The sequence below is a fragment of the Notamacropus eugenii genome, chromosome 1 (genome assembly GCF_028372415.1).
Source record: "Notamacropus eugenii isolate mMacEug1 chromosome 1, mMacEug1.pri_v2, whole genome shotgun sequence".
Classification (NCBI taxonomy): Eukaryota; Metazoa; Chordata; class Mammalia; order Diprotodontia; family Macropodidae; genus Notamacropus; species Notamacropus eugenii.
This window is the reverse complement of record NC_092872.1, coordinates 309,593,301-309,617,995: the sequence shown is the minus strand read 5'-3', so window position 1 is coordinate 309,617,995 and position 24,695 is coordinate 309,593,301. Positions and strand designations below refer to the sequence as shown.

General features: G+C 38.1%; 1 protein-coding gene across 1 annotated transcript in view; it reads right to left on the bottom strand.

The window, feature by feature from the left end:
- SLC10A1 (solute carrier family 10 member 1) overlaps nucleotides 1-24,695 on the bottom strand; it is a 42,619-nt gene that overhangs the window by 11,729 nt on the left and 6,195 nt on the right. Inside the window, exons 2-3 of the mRNA XM_072629483.1 lie at nucleotides 7,314-7,524; nucleotides 843-1,021 (exon numbers count right to left, since the gene is read on the bottom strand). Coding sequence (XP_072485584.1) covers nucleotides 843-1,021; nucleotides 7,314-7,524 — 390 coding nt within the window. The remainder of the gene's footprint in view (nucleotides 1-842; nucleotides 1,022-7,313; nucleotides 7,525-24,695) is intronic.

Genomic DNA, 24,695 nt, shown 5'->3' with positions numbered 1-24,695 from the left:
TCATATGGAAGGAATTAGTCTTGTTATGCTTGGGCAGAGAGGGCAGAACTGGAGGTGTAGAGGGTTTACGTATATTTGAACTCTTCAAGCAAAAGTTCAATGACCATTTTCTGGGTAGGCTGTAGTTCAGGTCATGCTGGACTTCAAGGCTTCGGGGGTCCTTTTCAACTCTGAGATTCTATGATGTCTTTTAGTTGTATTTCTTATTATTACCTTTAATATACTTTATGCTCTAGTCAGACTAAACTACCCTTCCCTGAACTTTCCTACCTCATTTTCTTTGTTCACTCTTGGAATATACTCTCTACCTTCATACCCCTACCAACCATCTCTGTCTGTTGAAATACTTCCTTTCCATCCTTTTACAAGCCAAATTCTTCATTAAAATAGTTCATGATTCACACGCACACACACACACACACACACACACACACACACCCCTCCAGCTAAAAGTAATCTCTCCTATACAATCATATTGTACATTAATATTATGACTTTTTTCTACATACATGTCATTTCTTCTACTAGATTATGATTTCCTTGAAGATGGGGACTAGATCTTTAATAAATGTTTCTTGTTGAATAGAAAGAAGTGCATGGGAAAAGGTGGAACCTACAGAAATTACTCTGTGAGTAACTCTTGTCTAGGGCCATCAGCTTCAGAAACCCAAAACTTCCCACAATATAAAGAAGTTTCTTAATGTAAAATGAGAGGCCTCACCAAGAATCCACTGCCCACCTAGCTTGGGAAAATGCAGGGATTTTGTGGTCACTTCTGAAAGAAACTAAAAATCGAAAAAAGTAGGACTGTGTTGGGTGATAGAAACCAAAGTCATACCTACCTTCCATTGAGGCGTAAGATGGCTGAGAGGATATAACCCAGGGTGAAGCCAGTGAAAGGCATCAGAGCAGAGGTAGCCAGAAGATGATATGTCATGATAAACATGATGCTTCGGCCAACATTGATGGCAGAAAGGGCAGCAATGGCCACTGATGAAATAAGCATTACGATCATTCCTCCCTGAAAACGAGAATAATGGGAAAAGAACAATTTAAAAACAAGAAGAAAAGAAAAACCTCTTTTTAAAGAGACCTATTCTTTAATAATCTCAGTTCCTGAAAGGACCTGTCTTAATCACCTCTCCTTCCACTTTCATCCCCAGGAATAATCATAGCTGTCTTGAGTGTCTTGCTATGTATGTATTATCTCATTTGATACTCATCATAATTCTGTGTGATAGACGCTATTATCATCTCCATTTTATAGACAAGGAAATGATGGAGATTGAAAGAAGTTAAGAGATTTACTCAGGGTCACATAGTTAATAAATATTAGAGGTAAGATGTGAATCCTATTATTCCTGACTCCAAGTCAGCATTTTTTTTTAAATATGGAATTTATTTATTTTTAAATTCTTAACATTCACTTCAATACGAATTTGAATTCAAAATTTTCTCCCCATCTCTCCCCACCCTGCATGCATCCCATCCACTCCTTCCTCCAGTCTGCCCTCCCTTCTATTACCTACCCTTCCTCCATTCCCCTTCACCTCTATTTTCCTGTAGGGCAAAATAGATTTCTGTACTCCATTGCCTGTATACCTTAATTTCCAGTTACATGCTAAAACAACTTTTAACATTCATTCTTAAAGCTTTGAGTTCCATATTCTCTCCCTCCCTCCCTACCCACTCTTATTGAGAAAACAAGCAATTCAATATAGGTCATACATGTGTAACAATGCAAAGCACTTCCATAATAGTTACATTGAAAAAGACTAACCACATTTCCCTTTGTCCTATTCTGACCTTCATTTATTCCATTCTCTCCCTTGACCTGTCCTCCCACAATAGTGTTTGCTTCTGATTATCCTTTTCCCCAATTTGCTGTCCCTTCTATTATCTTCCCTTTCTTATCCCCTTTCCCCTTGCCTTTCTGCAGGATAAAATAGATTTCCATATCCAATTGAGTGTGTATTATTCCCTCCTTAATTAAGCCAAATCCCGTGAAAGTAAGGCTCAATTAATTCTTTTCATCTTCCCTCTCTTCCCCTCCATTGTAAAAGTTGTTTCTTGACTCTTTTATGTGAGATGATTTGCTACATTCTACCTCTCCCTTTCTCTTAGTCCTAGTACATTCCATTCAGTAGTAAATTTTATTTTGGGGGGGTGTTCTCCCTTCATATTTAGCTCCTGTGCCCTCTGTCTATGTGTATATCTATATCTATATCTATATATACTCATGCATATATACATATATACACCCATACACCCATGTACATATACATACCTACACATATATAATATACACATACATATCTACCCATACGCACCTATATATATGTATATATTCCCTCTAACTACCCTAATACTGAAAAAAGTCTCATGAGTTACAAATAGCATCTTTCCATGTAGGAATATAAACAGTTCAACTTTAATGAGTTCCTTAAGGCTTCTCTTTCCTGTTTACCTTTTCATCTTTCTTTTGATTCTTGTATTTGAAAGTCAAATGTTCTATTCAGCTCTGGTCTTTTCAACAAGAATGTTTGGAAGTCATCTACTTCCTTGAAATTCCATTTTTTACCCTGAAGTATTATATTCAGTTTTGCTGGGTAGGTGATTCTTGGTTTCAGTTCTATCTCCTTTGACCTCTGGAATATCATATTCCAAGCCCTCTGATCCCTTAGTGTAGAAGCTGCTGAATCTTGTATTATCCTGATTGTATTTTCCTCAATACTTGAATTATTTTGTTTCTGGCTGCTTGTAATATTTTCTCCTTGACCCAGGAACTTTGGAATTTGGCTACAGTATTTCTAGGAATTTTCCTTTTGGGATCTCTTTCAGGAGATGATCAGTGAATTGCCTCACCAACTCCACTCCACCTTTCATGCAAGGCAAAATAGTCATTTTCATCAGTGAGGAGACAGTCCCATCCCAGTGGGCTTTGGGACTGGGCTTGATGTGGATACAAAGGTGGTCTATGGGTTGAGCTGCTCTTTCTCTGATGTCCTAAAGTCTCCTCCCCTTATCTTGAAATACCACAACACTTCCCCTTATCCTGGGTCATAAGATTCCCTTGTCTCTCTTATCTTGTGTCATTCATCTGCCTCATCCTGGGTCCTTATCTTGCAAAACTTATCCTGTCCCTAAATCTCCAACCCCTATAAGAAACCCTAAAATCATCCTACAGGCTGTACAGCTTTCTGTCTATATAAGTCTGGTTCTTTTCCTATATCAGTACTTTGGTTTAGCTCCTTGCTAAATCTCAGGTCTGCGTGCTTTTGCATCAATAAAGCTCCCATTGGCTAAAGAGAAGGAGTAAGTGATTCTTTCAAATCTAACCTCCCTCAACTTTGACCCCAACAATTTGGTGCTGAAATACTCTGGTCAAAATATTAATTGGACTCCGGTGATCTTCTCCTAGCCACTGGGATAACAGGTAAGTGCCCTTTTCTTTGTTCTCTTTCCCAGACCTTTTCTGCTTCCACTGTCTCCCCAGCAGAAAGACTCCTGGAATGGCCAGATACTGCCAACAGTGTCTGAAGCTCTACTTACTTCTGGGTAGTTAGTTGGATTGTGGATGCCCTTGCACTGGGTTGGTCACCTTTTTTCCTCCCCTCTGTCCTGGCACACTGGGACAAGTGGTGAAAGATTGCTAGGAGGCTTCTAGAAGGGAAATTTGTTGAGGAGATTTTAAGGAAAATGGCTAGTGTTCCATTGGAACACAACCTGACCTCAATATAATCCAGAAAAGTAATTGGTAAAGGAGATTTCTAAGCAAAAAAAAGTTTAGTAAGAAATTTGGTCTCCAAAACTTAAAGAAAGAGAATCTTGCTCTGTTTTAGTGGACTTTTTACCCTGTATTGTTCCCCCTGCACCCTAGTTTACCCTGTGTTGTTTTAGCCCCTCCCCTGTGGGTTGTTGGAGGAGGTGGGGAGGTGAGCCTCTGTGCCTGGGTTTGCATGCCCTGATTTCAGAGTCTGTATCCTGTGTTGTTAACTTAAAACTTTATATGCATTTTCTAGTACATGCAGCTCAAACTTCCTGGGAGTATGGGACCTTGCTCTCTTGCAGCCACAAGTGTCAGCACTCCTCTTGGTCCCAGAACTGTGACTAGGGCCCCTGCTTCCTTGTGAGTGACCACAAACCCTCTTTTCTGCTCTAGAACTGTAACCAGGGCCCCTGATCCCCTGAAGCTGCAATCACTAATGCTCCCTTTGACCCTGGAATGGTGGCTCAGAGTTGCATATAGGCAATGCAAAAGGGTTCTGCACACAGTGTCAGAAACAGGTGCCTTGTAATCTCTTTCTGTCCAGTTGTCTGATGCTCTACCATCCCTGGGCTGAGAATTCCTGAAACTGCTATTGCCACTCTTGCAACCACCTTCAAGGCCGAGCACTGGTGTTGCTTCAACTTGCTCTGTGTTCCCTGTTGACCCCCACCCCAGTTTCACTGACCTCTCCTGCTGAGAAGGTTTGGGGAGAAGAGACTAAAAATATGTATTCTGCCTCCCTTGCAGGCACACAGCAGTCCTCTCCTCATGTAGCATTTCATCTCACTAACTTCTAATTCAGAGATACTATGACTTCATGAAGAATATGCTCTCTTTTGCCACAATTATCCTGGGGTGATTCAGAGAGGAAAGGCTTTGTGTTAGAGTCACAACTAGACTTCATTGGAGTTGTTTCCCTGGAATAGTGTGGGACAGAGGATGGATAACTGGCAAGTTAAAACAGTGAGCAAGGTAAATCAAACCAAAAGAATGAGCGTACAGAAGAAATTCTGTCACGACTCACTGATGCATATTAAAATCCAAGGGATAAATGAGTATCGTAGCATCTTTCTTGGGTTATTATAATATCCTCTGAATTGGTGTCCCTGCCTCAAATCTCTCTATAAATTCTTCATACAGTTGACATATCAATGATCCTAAAGCATATATTTGATCATGTCTCTCCCTTATTTAATTAACTCTACAGGCTATCTTATTTTTATAACTTTCTCTAGACAGAGAATGAACAAATGAATCCAGATTGTCCTACAAACAGAATTAGTCAGGAGTTCCAGGGGCAGGGAGGATGCACTGTAATCAAGCTGAAGTTAGCCTTTACCCCAAGCACCTCCTTTTCCCTTTGTCCTTCCTCTGCAGCTTTAGAAAGAAAACCACACTCCTCTATGGGTAAAGGTAAAGGAGTTACTTAAAAGTAGGTCATACTCAAAGAGAGGATCTGGGAAAGAGGAGTAAGTCACACACAGATGGGGACCAGAAAGAGGGAGTAACTAGTTCTCTCTTATCTATCATTCAAGCATCTTTCATCCCATACATCTCATACATGCTAGAAGTAAATATTACTGATGTTACTGAGGATTCATTGATCTCTAGTAATTTTGACCCATTGGTCCATCACTGGTAAATCCCTCTCTTCCTTCATGATTTTTTCAGTGGCTCATCAATTGTGCACACTTCTAACAAGTATCTTCAGCTTGCTAGTTCAGTTAGCAAATTCTGTTAGCATTATTTTCAACATACTTATATTTGGATGTGTTTCTCTCCCTACAGAGCGTAAACTCCTCAAATGTAGGGACCATTATATTCCCAGTGTCTAGCACATAATTGACATTTAATAAATGGTTGGTGATTAATTGATTGAGTGTGGCCACAGAACAACCTACCTAGTAGCAACCAGATATAATGCTTCATAAGCTTCATGTCCCATAAATAAGTAGTCCCCTTGCCTGTAATATACTTCTATCTCCCCTCTGCCAGGTCCAGCTAATGTCCTGGGAGTGTTTGCTGGTTATTCCTGCTCTCAATGGTCTTTCTTTCCTCTAATGTCCTATACTGTTTATAATCCATATCACATAACTTAATGTCTGCTGTCTTAAATTGTTGGAGCTCTTTTGCCTACATTGGTTTTGTCACTTCAACAGAATTCCTTGAAACTAGTCACAGATAATTTTAAATGCTTTTTCTGTGAGTTCTATTGTACCATACTCTTCTTAGTTGATTCATTTATTCCTTAATAGTAAAAAAGCCAGCTAGAAATAAAACCAGGCTCTGCACTACATAGCAGAAAGAGCTGTGGGGCTTTCAGGGAGAAGATTTGGCTTTAAATCCCAACTATCACTTGAAATTACATATTCCTTTTGAGTAACTGATGCCAGGATGTACCTGTGGACAGTAGCATCTTTTTGAAATTCAAGATTAAGACGCTGATCACAGAAAGGACCTCTTAAAGAGGATGTGGTCTAGGAAGGAACTGAGTGAAGGCTACTCTCAAATGCTACTTCAAACTCTATTTTAGCATATTATTATCATCATTTCCTTGTTCAAGATTCTGATGAAGTTACCTCAAAATATTTTGGGGAAAGAATTCTGTCACGTCATGGGGGACTATGGCAATTTAGAAATCTCTTTTTCTAAGCTAGAAGTGACTTGCACATATATTAATGTTAAATTGATAGAATTGTTTCTAGTAGACGAGCCTAAATCACAGAGTACATTATTAGTATTATTTTTTTCTTCCACATTAACTTTTCACTGTGCATTCATTTCCCTTATGGCCAGTGAAATAGATGAGAAATTAATTTACTCGTGTAATGGGATTTTGACAAATGCTCATATCACCTAAGATGGATGCACCCATGTAGGCGTAGCTAAATGAACACTCATGTAGCCTCAGTACAACCATATGAGACAGATCAGATAGGTATCATTACCTGCACTTTGCAAACAAGGAAACTGAGACTCAGAGAGGTTAAGAGATTTGCCCATAATCACATAGTTAGTACACATCAGAGGTAAAATCTGAAACTAGATTTTTTTGACTCCAAGCCCAACATTGCCCATTTTATCACTACCTATAGTGTAGGGATTATTATTTTAAACAAATATTAGGTATTTGACAAATGAGTAGACTGACACACAGAAAGATTAAATGACTTGCCTAAAGTCAAAGAGCTAACTAATGTCATGATTCCCAATTCAGTGGTCTTTGAATTTATCAACACTACTTATTCAAGGACAGCCAGGTGACTCATTGGATAGAATGCTGAGCTTGGAATCAGGAAGACTCATTTTCTTGAGTTCAAATCTGTCTTCAGATACTTACTAGCTTTGTGACCCTGGGCAAGTCACTCAGCCCTGTTTGCCTCAGTTTTCTCATCTGTAAAATGAGCTGGAGAAGGAAATGGAAAACCACTCCAGTGTCTTTGCCAAGAAAACTCCAAATAGGACCACAAAGACTTGGACATGACTAAAAATGACTGAACAAATAACATGTTCGCAAGGGTCAGTAATCCCCCTGAATTCTTACCTTAATAATGTAGCGTCCATACTGTGGTCTCTTGGAATTGATGATGATCCCTATAGTGCAAGGAATAAGTATCAAAACTAGTGAGATGGCAATATTCGCATAGGGCACCTTGTCCTTGAGATCCCCTTCATAGATTCCCTTGGAGTAGATATATAGGAGAAAAGGCATCAGACCCAAGGCAAAGAAGGTGGAGCAGGTGGTCATCACAATGCTGGAATAGAGGAAGAAGAAAGAGAGCTGAAATCGAAAGCTGGGGACTTGGCTGACTACACTGGCCCTGTCAGATTACTTCCTCCTTATTACAATCTATGACATAATTCTGGTAGCACCTCAGCCCTGTAATATTTAGGAGCTATAGAGAGAAAGGTTATTTAGGTAATCTTCTGATCCAGGGATGTTCAGTTCATTAGTGATATAGAGAGTATTAGGACTCTGGTTTCTAACCTATGGAAGTGATGAGGGCCATGGTGCAAAAAGCACTAGTTTAATAGTCAGAAAATCCAGGTTTGCATCCCATCTCTGCTCCTGTGTTATCTGGAATAAGTTTCTTAACATCTCTGAGCCTCAGTTTACTAATCTGTAAAATAGATGAGATGTTCCCTAAAGACTCTTCCTACTCAAAATCTATTGTACTCTTTTGGACCTTTGGGAATGGTGTATGATCAAAAGCAAAATCATGCTGTGAACATTTCTATTCTGTCTTCTGGAAAACTCCCCCAAATTCCAGAGCTCCCAGATCAAGGAGAAAGTACTTCAAATCTGCCAAAAAGAAGCAACTCAAATATTGTGGCACTGCATTCAGAATTAGACAGGATTTGGTTGCTTCCACGTTAAAAAACCAAAGGGCTTGGAATATGATATTCCAGAAGGCAAGGGAGTTAGGATTACAACCAAGAATCACCTGTTAAGCAAAACTGAATATAATCCTTCGGGAAAAAATGAATATTTAATGAAATAAAGAACTTTCAAGCATTCCTAATTAAAAGACAAGAGCAGAATAAAAATTTGATCTCCAAATACAAGACTCAAGGGAAACATAAAAAAAGTAAAAAAAGAAACAAGAAAGAGAAAACACAAGAGATTTAATAAGGTTAAACTGTTTCTATTTCTACATAGCAAGATAATATTTGTAACTTGTAAGAGCTTTATCACTATGAGGACAATTAGAAGGAGTATATGTAGACAGGGGGTATGACTATAAGGTGACTTTGATAGGACGATACCCTTCAAAAAAATAAACAGCTGAGAAAGAAGATTGCACCGTGAGAAGAAGGAAGGGCAAGAGTGAAAGGGGTAAATTATCTCAGATAAAAGAGGCACACAAAACCAGGCACACAACACACAATGACTAAAGTAATCTACTGTTTGATAAAGTCAAACACTCTAGCTTCTGGGATAAAAACTCACTATTTGACAAAAACTGCTGGGAGAACTAGAAAATAGTATGGCAGAAATTAAATATAGACCAACTTCTCACACCATATACCAAGCTAAGGTAAAAACGAGTACACATAAAATATGATACTTTAAGCAAAATAGGAGAGCATGGATTAGTTTTGTCTGTCAGATCTGTGGATATGGGAAGAATGTAGGACCAAACAATATAGAAAGCATTACAAAATGTAAAATAGATAATTTTGATTATATGAAATTAAAAATTTTTTGCACAAACAAAACCAATGCAATTAAAATGAAAAGGAAAGCAGAAAACTGAGGGAAATTTTTATAGCAAATATATCTGATAGAAGCCTCATTTCTGAAATATATGGGGAACTAAGTAAAATTTATAAAAATACAAGTCATTCTCCAATTGATAAATGGTCAAAGGATATGAACAGGCAGGTTGAAGATGAAGAAATCAAAGCTATTTATAGTCATATGCAGAAATGCTCTAAATCATTATTGATAGAGAAATACAAATTAAAACAATTCTGTTTTAACCTGTTTCAACCTCATACCTATCAAATAGGTTTTATAAGACAAAATGGAAAATTATAAATGTTGGAGAGGAATGTGGGAAAACTAGGATCCTAATGTACTATTGGTGGGGTTGTGAACTGATCCAAACATTCTGGAGAATAATTTGGAACTATGCTCAAAGGATTGTAAAACTATGAATACCCTTTGATCCAGCAATACCACTACTAGGTGTATATCCCAAAGAGACTTTTTTTTAAAGGGAAAAGGACCTACTATCCAAAAATATTTATAGCAGCTCTTTTTTGTAGTGGCTAAGAATTGGAAATTGAGGTGATGTCCATCAGTTGGGAAATGGCTGAACAAGGTGTGGTATATGCTTGTGATGGAATATTATTATGGTATAAGAAATGACAAGCAGGGTGATTTCAAAAAAACCTGGAAGAACTAACATGAACTGATGCAAAGTGAAATGAGCAGAACCAGGAGAAGAGTTGTACACAGTAGCAGCAATATTGTTCAATGAAGAATTGTGCATGACTTAGCTATTCTCAGTAATATAATGATTGAAGACAATCCCAAAGGACTGATGATGAAGCATGCTATCAACCTCTGGAGAAAAAAAACTATTGTCTGCAGATTGAAGTATGCTATTCTCTCTCTCTCTCTCTCTCTCTCTCTCTCTCTCTCTCTCTCTGTCTCTCTCAGACTTCTTGTACAAAATGATTAATATGGAAATGTTTTACACTATTGTACATATATAGCCTATATCAAATTGCTTGCCATCTCAAGGAGGGAGGAAGAAATAAATTTTGGAACTCAAAACTTTTTTAAATGTTAAAAAATTGTTTTAAAATGCAATTAGGGAAAAAATAAAATATTATTATTTTTAAAAAGAAATTACATAGAGACTATATATAGGTAGCTAGATGGCACCATGGATAAAATTCTACCCCTGGAGTCATGAAGACTTGAACTCAGATCTGGCCTCTGACACTTACTAGTTGTGTGATCTTGAACAAGACACTTAGCCTTCTTTGCCTCAGTTTTCTCATCTATAAAATGAACTGGAGAAGGAAATATGGCAAATCATTCCAGTATCTTTGCCAAGAAAACCACAAATGGAGTCATGAAGAGTCAGACATAGCTGAAACAACTGAACAACCATAGAATAAATATAAAGGTGATAAATACAAAATAGTTAAACAGTAGGTAATTGAGGGGACATTTGTAATTGAGGGGATCAAGAAAGGCTTTCTGTAGAAAGCCATAGGTGAAATACCTTACAAAATTTAAACATTATATCAACATCAACTATTGTTACTAGTCAGTTTCTTTATCTATAAAATTGAAGGGTTCGTACAGCACTGACCTTTAAAATTTCTTCCAGTTCTATTAGCCTATGAGTCTAATTAATAACATGAATCAACATAAAAAATAGAAACTTCTAATATGTTGAAAAACACTATGAATTGTTTTGTGATTGAGTTAAAAAGGCAAATCACATTCTGGGCAACAGACCTGCTGCCTTCTTCATGAAGTTTTCTCAGATTCTTCCAGGTCACACTAATCACTGCCTTTTTAAAAAAAAAAAAAAATTATTTTTTTAAAATTTTCAACAGATACTTCCACAAGATTTTGAGTTCCAAATTTTCTCTCCATCTCTACCCTTTGTCTACCACAAGACAGCGTGCATTCTGATTACCACTTTCCCCCAATCTGCCCTTCCTTCTATCATATGCCTCCTTTCTCTTATCCCCATCCTTTCTATTTGCAGGGCAAGATAGATTTCTATACCCCATTTTATGTATATCTTATTTCCCAGTTGCATGTAAAAACAATTTTTAACTTTCATTTTTAAAGCTTTGAGTTTCATCTTCTCTCCCTTCCTCCCTCCCCACCCATCCCCACTGAGAAAACAAGCAATTCAATATAGGTTATACCTGTGTAGTTATGCAAAAGAATTCCATAAAAGTCATGTTGTGAAAGACTAACTATATTTCCCTCCATGCTATCCTGCCCCCCACTTATTCTATTCCCTCTTTTGACCCTATCTCTCCTCAAAAGTGTTTACTTCTAATTATCGTCTCCTCCCATTTGCCCTTCCTATCATCCTCTCCCCCCTCCCCCCACTTATCCCTTTTCCCCCTATTTTCCTGTAGTGTAAGATAGATTTTCATACCAAATGGAGTGTGCATATTATTCCCTCCTTAAGCCAAATGCGATGAGAGTAAGATTCACTCTTTTCCTCTCATTTTCCCTCTCTTCCCCTCCACTGAAAAAGCTTTTTCTTGTCTCTTTTATGTGAGATAATTTGCCCCATTCTAGTTCTCCCTTTCTTCTCCCAATATATTCCTCTCTCCCTGAATTTTATTCTTTTAGATATAATTCCTACCCATTCAACTCACCCTGTGCTCTCTGTCTATATTCATATAATTCTTCCAACTACCCTAATACAGAGAAAAGTCTCAAGAGTTACAAATATGATATTTCCATGTAGGAATGTAAACAATTCACCTTCAGCAAGTCCTTTATGCTTTCTTTTTCCTGTTTACCTTTTCAGGCTTCTCTTGATTCTTGTTTGAAAGTCAAATGTTCTATTCAGCTCGGGTGCTTTCAACAAGAAAGCTTGAAAGTCCTCTATTTCATTGAATGTCCATTTTTTCCTCTGAAGTGTTATCCTCAGTTTTTCTGAGTAGGTGATCCTTCGATTTAATCCTAGCTCCTTTGACCTCTGGGATATCATATTTGAAGCCCTCCAATCCCTTAATGTAGAAGCTGCTAGATCTTGTGTTATCCTGATTGTATTTCCATAATACTTGAATTGTTTCCTTCTGGCTGCTTCCAATATTTTCCCCTTGATCTGGGAGCTCTGGAATTTGGCTACAATTTTATTCAAAGTTTTCCCTTTGGGGTGGAGTGATTGGTGGATTCTTTCAATATCTATTTTACCCTCTGGTTCTAGAATATCAGGGCAGTTTTCCTTGATAATTTCTTGAAAGATGATATCTAGGCTCTTTTTTAAAAAAATTTATTTATTTTTAACACAGTTTGTAACAGATAAAGCAATTCAAACTTTTGGTCAGGTGATACATCCTTTTAAAGCATTTACAATACAGACCACAAAATAATTTTTTTTTAAACATAAGCTAACTGAGACATAGATAATATTTATGTTGCTAACTTCACAAGCTCTTGACCTAATTGTCTCCACAGTATTGCTAAGAATAAAAGGACCCTAACTTAATGTTGTTGGTCTAAAGTCCTATGCCTAATAGCTTAATTTTAGACAGCCTCGGACGTTCCTCTACCCATAATCTATAATTGAATAGATCTGGTGTTAAGCTTACAAACTTTTTGACTATAGGAAATTGCCACCAAGAGTAGGGACATTGCAGGGAAGCAATATCTCCAAAACTTCATGTCAATTCCAGGCAGAAGTAGATTGTCCACTTGCATTCAGTCAGGCTTAAAGTCTGCCAGTTGTCAGTGGGGAAACTGAGTCTGGAGAATCCCACCTCAGCCCATGCTGAACAGCCACTCTCCTGCTCTTCCCTTGAGATCACCTATGCAGTTCAGGAGCTTACTGGCATCATGTGATGGAGGCTCAGATGGCCTTTCTTGCTATCCATACCTGGAGTTAGACTCAGAAGAACAGTCACTTAATAGTCCTATAGCATCTAAAAATGGCAAGTTCCTATAACCAGGTTTCAAATATGACTATAGTTTCACTTTGACTAAGGAACATCTTTTGAGGCAAGTCTTAAGTGGCTTACGTGTCTTTCTATACATGTTCTAGTTCCTGATTAAATGGCAATCATGAAATCTAATTTACCATTAAAACCTTGACTTTTCCATCAATGCCAAATTTTATCTGAGGTTACCTTCTTCTTGGAAAGTTAGACTGAAATTCTTTTCTCCAAACTAAAGATGTCATTGGTTTATTCTCAGTAATTAATTTCAGTCTATTGTTTTAATACCAATTGCTTTTACCTCACTTTGTAACATGACCAATTTTTCTCCCCATCACCCCCCTCCTCCTGCTTCCTAATACCTTGCATTCTGATTACTCCTTCCCTCAATGTACCCTCCCCTCCATCACACCCCACCCCTGTCCTATCCCTATCTTCTCTCTTTTCTTGCAGGACAAGATGAATTTCCATACCCCTATCCCTGTAATTCTTATTTCCCGATTATATGCAATAAAAATTCTCAATATTCGTTTCTTTTGAATTCCAACTTCTCTCCCTCCCCTGCTCCCTCCCCAGCCCCACTAAGAAGGGAAGCAATTCAATACAGACTAAACATGTGTTGTTTTGCAAAAGACTTCCATAGTAATCATATTGCGTAATACTAATTATATTGCCCTCTGACCTACCCTATCCCCCTTATTTTTCCCCCCTACAATTGACCTTGTCCCTTCTCGAAAGTATTTATTTCTAGTGACTCCCTTCTCCCATTTGCCCTGCCTTCTAACATTCCCTTCGCTCCACTTGTTGCCTCCTCTCCTACTTTCCTATGGTGTGATATAAATTTTCATATCAAATTTAGTGAGCATGTTATTCCTTCCTTCAGCCACATGTGGGGAGAGTAGCTTTATTTCCCCCACCCCTTCTCCCTCATCTCCTCCATTGAATAACATTTTTCTTATCTCTTTTATGAGTTATAGCCTGCCCCGTTTCATTACTCCCTTTCTCTTCCCGGAATTTTCCTCCTTTACCCCTTAATTTTTATTTTATTTTATTTGTGTGTGTGTGTGTGTGTGTGTGTGTGTGTGTGTGTGTGTGTGTATGTGTGTGTGTGTATCATCTCTTCTGATATAACACACCTGTATCTATCTATGTTTTTGTGTGTGAGTGTGTGTGTACAATCTCTCCAACTACCCAAATACTGAGAAAAGATTCAAGAGTTAAAAATATTTTCTTTCCATGGAGTAATGTAAACAGTTCAGCTTTAGAGAGTCTTTTATGATTTTTCTTTTTTTCCCTATTTCGTGGTTCTCTTTATTCTTGTCTTGGGAAGTCAAATTTTTAAATACAGATCTGGTCTTTTCCTCAACATGAAATCTTCAAATTTGTCTCTATCACTGAATGACCATTTTTTCCCTTGAAGTATTACATTCAGATTTGCTGGGTAGGTGATTCCTGGCTTCAATCCCAGTTCCTTTGACTTCTGAAATATCCTACTCCAAGCCCTTTGATCATTTAATGTTGAAGCTGCCAGATCCTATGTTATCCTGATTGTATTTCCACAGTACTCAAATTGTTTCTTTCTAGCTGCTTGCAGTATTTTTTCCTTGATCTGGGAACTCTGAAATTTGGCCACAATATTCCTAGGAGTTTCTCTGTTTGGGTTTCTTTCAGGGGGTGACCGATGAATTTTTTCAATATCCATTTTGCCCTCTGATCCTAGAACATCAGGGCAGTTTTCCTTGATAATTTCATGGAAGATAGTGTCTAGGCTCTTTTTTTGATCATGGCTTTCAGGTAGTCCAACAATTTTTAAATTATTTCTCCTGGATCTATTTTCCAGGTCAGTTGTTTTTCCAATGAGTTCTTTCACCTCATCTTCTATTGTTTTAAATTTTTGGTTTTCTTTACTAACTTCTTGGTTTAACTCATAGTCTTTCTTTTCCCTGGACTCAATTCTCTCTGTCAATGAATTATTTTGTTCAGTGAGCTTTTGAACCTTCTCCTCCATTTGGCTAATTCTGCTTTTTAAAACCTCCTTTTCCTCATTGGCTTTTTGGACCTCTTTTTCCAATTGAGTTAGCCTCTTTTTAAAGCTGCTATTTTCAGCATTTTTTTGGTTCTCCTTTAGTAAGCTGCTAACTTGTTTTTTAAGGTCTTCTATTGCCTGAGCCAAGTTTAAGTCCCCTTTGGAGGGAGAGCCCTTCACTTCCTCTGACAGTATGCCTTGTTCTTCCTCATCTGAAGGGATGGGGGGAGACACCTGTTCCCCAAGAAAGTAACCTTCTATGGTCTTATTTTTTTTTCCCCCTTTTCTGGGCATTTTCCCAGCCAGTTACTTGACTTCTGAGTTTCTTCTCCATAACCACCTCGCCTCCAGATCTGCCCATCTAACGCTTGAGGGCTGAGACTCAAATGCTACTTCCCAGCCTCAGGGCTTTCGGCAGGGGTGGGGCTGCTATTCAGTGTGAGATTAAGTTCAGGTGCTCAGGTAGGGGCAGGGCCACCACATGGGGCTCAGTTCCCTCGGGGATTTACGAGGAGACCTTCAACAATGGATCTGGGCTCCTGCCTGCTTTGGGAGCCCCTGTCCACTGCTGCCTCCACTGCTGCCTCCCAAGGGGGCCTGAGTCATGGGGACACCCCGCTCCTCTCTCGGCCAGCTGAAAAGACCCTCTCACTGACCTTTGGAGTCTGTAGGTGGAGGGACCTGCATGGCCACTGGAGATTCTGTCCCTGAAGCCTGCTGGGATCTGCTCCCCTTGGTGCCCGTGGTCAAGGCAGGGCTGGGCTCTGCTCCAGGTCCAGTGCACAACAGACCTTTCGCGTCGGTTTTTCAGGTCTGTCTGGAACAGAAATCTCCTCCACTCCATTGTTCTGTGGCTTCTGCTGCTCCAGAATTTGTTGGGAGTTCTTCTTTACAGGTATTTTATGGGCTGTGGGTTAGGAGCTAGCATATGTGTGTCTTTCTACTCTGCCATCTTGGCTCCTCCCTCACTCTTTTTTTTTTTTTTTAATCATGGCTTTCAGATAGTCCTGTAATTTTTAAATTATCTCTCCTGAATCTATTTTCCAGGTCAGTTGTTTTTCCAATGAGATATTTCACATTGTCGGCTACTTTTTCATTCCTTTGGTTCCTTTCATTCTTGATTTTTCATAAAGTCATTAGCTTCCATCTGTTCCATTCTAATTTTTAAGGAATTATTTTCTTCAGTGAGCTTTTGAACCTCCTTTTCCATGAGGCCAATTCTGCTTTTTAGGGCATTCTTCTCCTCATTGGCTTTTTGGATCTCTTTTGCCATTTGGGTTAGTCTATTTTTTAAAGCGTCATTTTCTTCAGCATTTTCTGGGTCTCCTTTAGCAAGCAGTTGACTTATTTTTCATTATTTTCTTCCATCACTCTCATTTCTTTCCCAATTTTCCTTTACTTCTCTTACTTGATTTTCAAAATCCTTTCTGAGCTCTTTTATGGCCTGAGGCCAATTCATATTTTTCTTCAAAGCTTTAAATGTAGGAGCTTTGACTTTGTTTTCTTCTTCCGTTTGTATATGTTGGTCTTCCTTGTCATCAAAGTAAGATTCTATAGTCTTATTCTTTTTCTGGTTTTTGCTCATTTCCCCAGCCATTTATTTGACTTTTGAGCTCTTAGACCATAATCTGTGGATTTAGAGCTTCAGAAACAACCACTGTCCCTGCTCCTGCTGCTGCTGCCCCTGGCTCCTCCACCTCCTCTGCCACTCTGGGGCTAGTGCCAGACCACTCTTCTCTCTCACACAGATCCAACAGGTTTTTTCCTATTCATCCTTGGTGTTTTGGGGTTGTGAAATCTGGAAACTACTACAGATGGCAGAGATTCAGTTCCCCCTCCCAGACCTGTTCAGTTCCTGTCTGTGCCAACATGGCCCACATTGGACTGTTCTCTGCTCCCAGCGTAACATGAGAGACTCTTCTTGTTGACCTTCCAGGCTGCCTTGGACTGGAGATTTGCTTCACTCCGTCATTCTGTGGGTTCTGAAGCTCCAGAATTTGTTTAGAGTCATTTTTTACAGATATTTAGCTGGGCTTAGGGGGAGAACTCTAGCAAGTCCATACTTTTACTCCACCAACTTGACTCTGCCCTCATTTGTTCTTCATTTTCAAAGAGGACCAATGACATGTCTTGACTTGGGTAATGTCTTGACTTTCTAGACAACTGGATATAAATGAAGTGAAACTGCACAACATTGGCAGCCTGAGTCTCTCTTTCAGAGTCAAATGACTAGACAAAAAGTCAGGATGACTGGTGATGGTCCAGGATACAGTGGATGATCTTGATGTCTTCAACATCTAACCAAGCTCTTAGCTGCTTTCATGGCCATTGGAACAAACTGTTCTCATTCACCCATTCTGCAGGGGAAAGTCTTCACATGCTTGAGGTAGTCATCCCCCTAATTCACCTGATGGTTCTGAGGCCTGTTGGTTTCCCTCAACCTAGTTTGGCCCATCTGCTGAGACAGTTTAACTGGGGTGTGATCACTGCACATGCTACAGCTTCTTGGAGTGACAAGTGAGAGTTTTGTGCCAGATGGATATGGAAGATGGATGAGCAGCCCTGAAAAGGGCTCAGCAAGCCCTCACACCAGAGGTGCTAGTCTTTCCTTAATACCCCATAGACCCCATATGTGATGTGTGTGTGTGTGTGTGTGTGTGTGTGTGTGTGTGTGTGTGTGTGTGTAAAATGTAGGGTAGATAGAGAAGATTCTAGCTGATACCACTCATGGAGATAGGAGAGTAAAGGAGATATCATCAAACCATAGTGGTCCAGGATCCTACCTATCTCTTTCCAATAGACTGTTAATGATGCTGGCAAAGCCTCCTCCTATTCCCTGCAAAGATAAAAGTTGCAGATTTCCTTGGAAACAGAGTGGGCCAGATCCACGGCCAGATATGTATCTATGCTACACATATACAAAGCATGTCTTTATAATACAGGGCCCAATTATGTAATCCTATACCTAAAAACTGGCAAAGATAGGGAAAAAGAAATGTAATAGGAAAGCCAGTCCAGGTTGTCGGTTGGACCTTCGGGAAAGAACCAACACCCATAGGTCACTGAGCAAGGAGACAGGGCCCAACTGTGGACTCCACTAGGCACCAGAGCCCCCCAGCATCATATAGAGCCAACTGAGCACTATGATGCCAGAAACAGAGGAATCCCTTTGGGGACTGGGAGGCATGTAGCAATGGATAGAAACAAATCTAGTTTGGGAGTTGTGCAAGAAGAAGACAAAGGCTGGTTAAGGTCATAATTCACAGTGGACCACGAGGAGACTGAGACAGAAGGCAAGCACTGATGATGAGGTGGGGCTTAATACCAGGCACCTCATCTAGATCAGTATTAGCAGTGGCATCCAGACCAATCATGATGAATTCAATCCATTCAAGACTGCTGAAAGAGACAGGCCCCAATACAACATCCATATCCAGGAATTGAGACAGAAAATCTGCATTTAACAGAAGAAAACACTAAAATCTATGAAGAAATACTATGCGTGAAGAGAATCCCAAGGCAAAAAAAAAAAAACAAAATAAGAGATTAATACCACAACGACTATAAGGGAAAAAAATGACAACTACAAGAACTGCAAGAGTGTTTGGAAGAAATGAAACAAGAGATAAAAAGTGAAATTAAAGTTCCAGAAGAAAAAATTTAAAGGAGAATAAGTAGCTCAGAACAGAAGGTAGAAAAATCTTAAATAATGGATTCTTTCAAAAAATGGAATTGACTAAGGACCTCAATTACTCCATGAGAGAACCAAGACTATTAGAATAAAGTCAAAAAATGAAGGGAGGGAGAAAATATGAGGTGACTACTATCAAAAACAATTGACCTATTTTCCAGGCCAAGGAGAGATAATTTAAGAATTATAAGATTCACTAAAAACCATTACCACTCAAAACACTTGTCTACAACATTTTACAAAATTATAAAAGAAAACTGCCCAGATCTATTAGAATCAGAGGACAAAATGAAAATAGAAAGGATCTACCAATTATCTTCTAAAAGAAACTCTAAACTGAAAATACTTTGGAATGTTGTCTCTTTCATATTCAGTCATAATTGTTAATTGGGTTGATCCTCCCCCTCTTTTTTTTATTCTCTTTTGCTCCCACCCCCTCTTTATAGATATGAAAAAGAGAGAGAATTTGCCTGATATTCATGATCTATAAATGAAATAGCCTGTTTCCTCCCTGGTACAGTTCTTTTCTTCCCCTTGTCCTTCCCTTGATTCTAGGTTTTTATTCTTTCTTCCTTTGCTTTTAATCCACCCCCACACACACACATTCTTCTGTCCAACGTTAAAATTTGTTTTACTTATGACTGTTCCTTTACCTATCCTGCCCTCCTTCCTAAGTCCCTCTCTTCCTCTCCCTTGACCCATGTCCTTCTAATTTCTTTTTGGGTTTAATATATTGCTATATCAAAATTTTTATATGTGTGGGTAGTTGAGTGTAATTTCGTTCAATTTATTTTTTCCGGCTCAGAAAGTGAAATTCATGAAATGCCTATTCCCTTTTGCTATGATTAATTAATTTTCATTTCATGTTCCTGAATAGGTATAGTGATTATAATAATAGTGATTTTCCACCCCTGCCAGCTCCTTTCTTCCCCTATAATAGTTTCTTGTCTCTCCCATGTTTTGTCTTTTTCTTGAGTCTATCAAAACAGGAAAATTAAAAAAACAAACACCTACAATTTTTTTTGTCATATTTACCTTTCTCTATGAATCGTAAAGACATTAGAGCTCTCAGAAAACACATCATTCATTAGCTTTTAAACAATTCATTCTCATGTGTTTACTTCCAGTTAAATAAATGTGTATATCTTTCTTTTTTATTTTGATTCAAAATGTCTACCAAGTTCTAGGCTTTTCATGAGGAATGCTTAAATATCTTCTATTTCACTAAAAATTCATTTTTTCTTTATAACTTAACTTTGCCGGGCAGATTATTCTTGGTTGTAAGCCTATATCTTTTCCCTTTTGGAATATCATATTCTAAGTTCTCCTCTTCCTCATAGTGGCAGCTGCTAGACTCAGGAGTTACTACCAAGCTGGGCTCTGTGTAAGACCTTCCTTTTACCTAAGAGCTCTTGGGATAATGACCCCTATGTTAGGTTCATCTTGGGGCCCTTCCTCCCTACTACTGAGCTCAGTAGCTGCTGTGGCATTAAACTCTGCCTAGGACCTCCTTCTTCCCACTGGGCTCACAAGTTCACTCACTCTACATTAGGCTCCGGTTGAGGCTCTTCCCCCATTCTCGGCTCTGGAGTCTCACCGGGAGACTTTGTGGTTGCTGTAAGCTAATTTCTTGTCACTTGGCTCAGGGATGTTCCCTCCTGTGTTGAGTGCTGCTGGGATTCATGTCATGCTGGACCTCTCCAGTTGCCCTGGGGCTACTTGCTGCTGTGATTTCCACCTGTCCTGACTTGTCTTGGTCTTTGCAGAAGTCAAGTTGTCTTTCTATATGCTTCTGGGCTGAATGGAGGCATCTAAAGGTGATTCTACTTGTTTCTTTTTTAACTTGGTATATTTTTAAAGTTCTATACAAGTTTGTGGGAATCTTGACTCCTCTGGGTACTAGTACATCACCATCTTCCCACTATCCCCTACACACTTTCATCAAAAAAAAAAAGAACTTTTCAACATATTGGGCAAGCAACAACTCAAAAAAGCCTGAATCAAGCACAAAAATACAAATTTCAAATATCAAAGGAGAGCTAAAAAAAATTGAAAAATATGGAAACAGATGAAGCATTAGTGATCTGACAAAAAAAGGGAGAACCAAATTGCCAATATCAAAAATTAAAAAGGAAAATCACAACAAATGAAGAAATATGGGAGACTATTTTGGGCAGTTATATGTCAACAATGTTCATAACTTAAAAGAAATGGATGAATATTTACAAAAATATAAAATACTTAGAGTCATAGAACAAGAATAAGAGAATTAAATTAACCCAACTTCAGAAAAAGAAATTGAACAAGTAATAAAAGCACTGCCCCTTCCCCCAAAAAAGGACAAAATGGATTTACTAGTGAATTCTATTAAATTAGAACAATTAGTTCCAATATTACACAAGCTGTTTAGAAAAACATGGAAAAAAGAGATCTTACCAAACTCTATCTATAAGAAAAATATGACCCTGGAACATAAATGCAGTTAATGCAGAGAAAGAAAGCTATAGACCAATGCCTGTAATAATTATCTCCACTAAAATATTAGCAAGGAAAACAAAACAACATATTTTACAATGTTATACACTATGACCAAGTATGTTCATACAAGGAATGCAGGGTCAGTTCAATATTATGAAAACTATAAGCATAATTAACTGTACTAATAACAAAAACTACAAAAAATCATGTAATTATATCAATACCTGCAAAAATGCTTTTGATAAAACACAATACCCCTTTATGTTAAAATATTAAAACAGACATATAGGAGTACAACCATTCTGAGGATCTGGACCTCAAAAAACATGGAGTGGCATCACAGAAGCCTAAACCAAGAAGCCTTCAGACAATAAATAATAGGAAAAAAAATGATAGGATATGTTATGGAAGAGAAAAGAGATATAAAGGAGGAGCAATAAGTACCTTAACAGGTATCTTGAAGCCAAAGATCAAAGCTGAAACCTCCACTGTATCCATGAACTGAAGACCTGAGGGAAGTCCCAAGAAAAGGCCTGCTCTTTTTCCCAACTTCCTCTTCTGGGGTCAATTTATCCACAGCTACCATTGCATAATCTGCTGTTTCTTTACCCAAATGTTTCCAAAACATTTAACTAGTGATAGATATAAATGTTAATTTAGGCAGAGAATTCAACCTCTGTTGAAGTGTTAGAAATATTTCTAAATGACTGTTTGGGGCAATCATGACTAAAACTCAACTTTTGTTTAAAGTAAATTCTCTAAAGCCACAGAAGAAGGAACCACATGGACACTTTGGGCCTAGACATAAAAAAGCTAACTAGAAGCATATAATCACAGTTCATTTGAAGGAATAAAAGATTAAGAATTTTGAAGGAAATGGGGTGGGGGGGAAGTAGGAAGAAAGAGGACTTGAGACCAGATCTCAAATTATATTGCAAAGCAGTGATAACGAAAACAAAGCGGTAATGGTCAAGAAATAGAAACACTCATCAATGGAACAGAGTCTGTATGTAGGACCCAGAGGTCCTACATACAATCTTTGATAAACCCAAAGATTCCAGTTACTGGGGCAAGGACTCATTCACTATTCTATTAAAAACTGCTGGGAAAACTTGGAATGCAGACGGGGCAGAAATTAGCTGAGACAAGTAACTCATGCTATAGGCCACAATAAGCTTCAAATAGATAATGGACCTAAATATAGAAAAAGCATATCATAAACAAACTAGAGGAGCAGGGAAGGTTATATCTTTCATAACTATGGACAAGGGAAGAGTTATTGACTAAATAAGGGATAGAAGACAAAAAAGACAATTTTGATTCAATAAAATTGAAAAGTTTTTGAACAGATAAAATCAATATATTGAGAGGAGGGAAAATCTTTACAAGAAATTTCTCCAATAAAGTTCTGATATCCTAGAAACATAAGGAATTGAGGAAAATATATAAAAACAAGAATCATATCCTAATAGGAAAATGATCAAAAGATGTGAAAGGCAAACTTCTTCAAAAGAAGAAAGGCAAACAATTAATAACCACATGGAAAAATGTTCCAAATCCCTAAAGAGAGAAATGCAAATTCAAACTTGTCTGAGGTTCCACCTTATACCTAATGATGAGGTGATGGGACCTAGACACCTAACAGGAAAAGACCATATCTCTAGAAGCAACCCAATTCCTGAATTTTCCCATACATTGTGGCAGCCCAGATCACTGGCCCACCACAGATCACTGATCACCTAATTAGTTTATTTAACATCCTTTCACTGTTGTACTTGGCCTATTCCAGACTACTTAGCACTCCTTAATCCCAATCAGATCCTTTCACCGTCCCTTTTGTATATAAGCATCAGTCTCACTCCTGTTAAGTTGCAGATTTACTAGGAACCCAGCTCACTTCTAGTTGATTACGATAAAATTTGCCCCTTAACTAGAAGATGGTTTGAGTCCATTAATTCATTCCAGGCAGATACTGCCTGGTACCCTGACATTTCAGGGTTCCCAGCAATCCCAAACTGTGTCACCCTACATACTGGTAAAGATGATATACATGACAATCTTTGGGGGAACTGTGGAAGAACAGGCATATTAATGTACTGTTGGTATTGAATTGATCCAACCACGCTGAAAAGTAATTTGGATCTATACTAGGAAGAAAGAGGAAAAAACCCTGTGAAAAAAATACCTATAGTACATTTTATGTTGAAGCAAAGAAAGACCATTGTGGAACAGCGAAAGAAATATGAACGCAAAGGAATATTATCTTACCAAAAGAAATGATGAAAAGGATGGATTCAAAAAACCTATGAACATATCTTGCAAATACAACCTGCAAAGCAAAACTAGAACAATTTATATGTCTACCTTATTGGAATGAAAACAATTATGACAAACTTAAGAACTCTCTTCTAGTGAATAGATGACTAGTTTTGATTCCAAAAGACTGAAGATTTATCATGTTTCCCACACAGTGACAGAGAAGTGATGGACTAGAAAAGAGAGATATTTTTCAGACACAGACAAAGTGTGTATTTGGCTTTGGCTGACCAGTCTAAACAAATTTGCTACAATGGAGGAATTTTTTTTTCCTGTGGAGGACAAGTAGATATTGCCAGTGATACTAAAAGATGAAGGAAAAAAAGAGAGATGGTAAGTGAATTTAAAAAAAAAAATTTTATTTAAAATTTTGAGTTCTAAATTCTATTTCTCCCTTCCTCCCTCCCCTACCTCCCTGAGACAGTAAGCAATCAGATATAGGTTATACGTGTACAATTATATAAAACATTTCCATGTTAGTCATTTTGTACAAGAAGACTTGAATAAAATAAAAAGTGAAAGAAAGTGAAAAATAGCATGCTTCAGTCTATATGCAATCAATATCAGTTCTTTCTCTAGAGGTGAATAGTATGCCTCATCCTTAGTACTTTGGGATTATCTTGGATCATTGTATTTTGCTATGAATAGCTAAATCATTCACTGTTCTTCATCGAACAATACTGCTGTTACTCTGTACAATGTTCTCCTGGTTCTGTTCACTTCACTATACATCCGTTCATGCAAATCTTTCCAGGTTTTTCCGAAATCATTCTGCTTGTCATTTCTTATAGCACAATCATACTTCATTACAATCATATACCACAGCTTGTTTAAGCATTCCCCAATAGATATGTATCCCTTTGATTTCCAATTCTTAGCCACCACAAAAAAAGAATTGCTATAAATATTTTTGTACAAATAGTCCTTTTCCCTTTTTATGGATGTCTTTAGGATATTGACTTAACAGTGGTATTGCTGGATCAAAGGGTATGCACAGTTTTATAGCCCTTTGGACATAGTTCCAAATTGCTGTCCAGAATAGATAAGTGAATTATTAAAAAATCAACAGAAGAGTGCGGAAAGAAGTTCAGAAAGAGACGGGGTCAATCAGGAGAGTGTTGAAATTTTTCTTAAAGCTGTAAGTAATTGTCATTCCCTGTATTATATGCAGTCCTCTTTTTTCTGTTCTTTGTATAGAGAGATGTGCATATTGATATCTGTCAAGTTCTTAATAATGAAAAGGAAAATTTTTTAAAATAAAA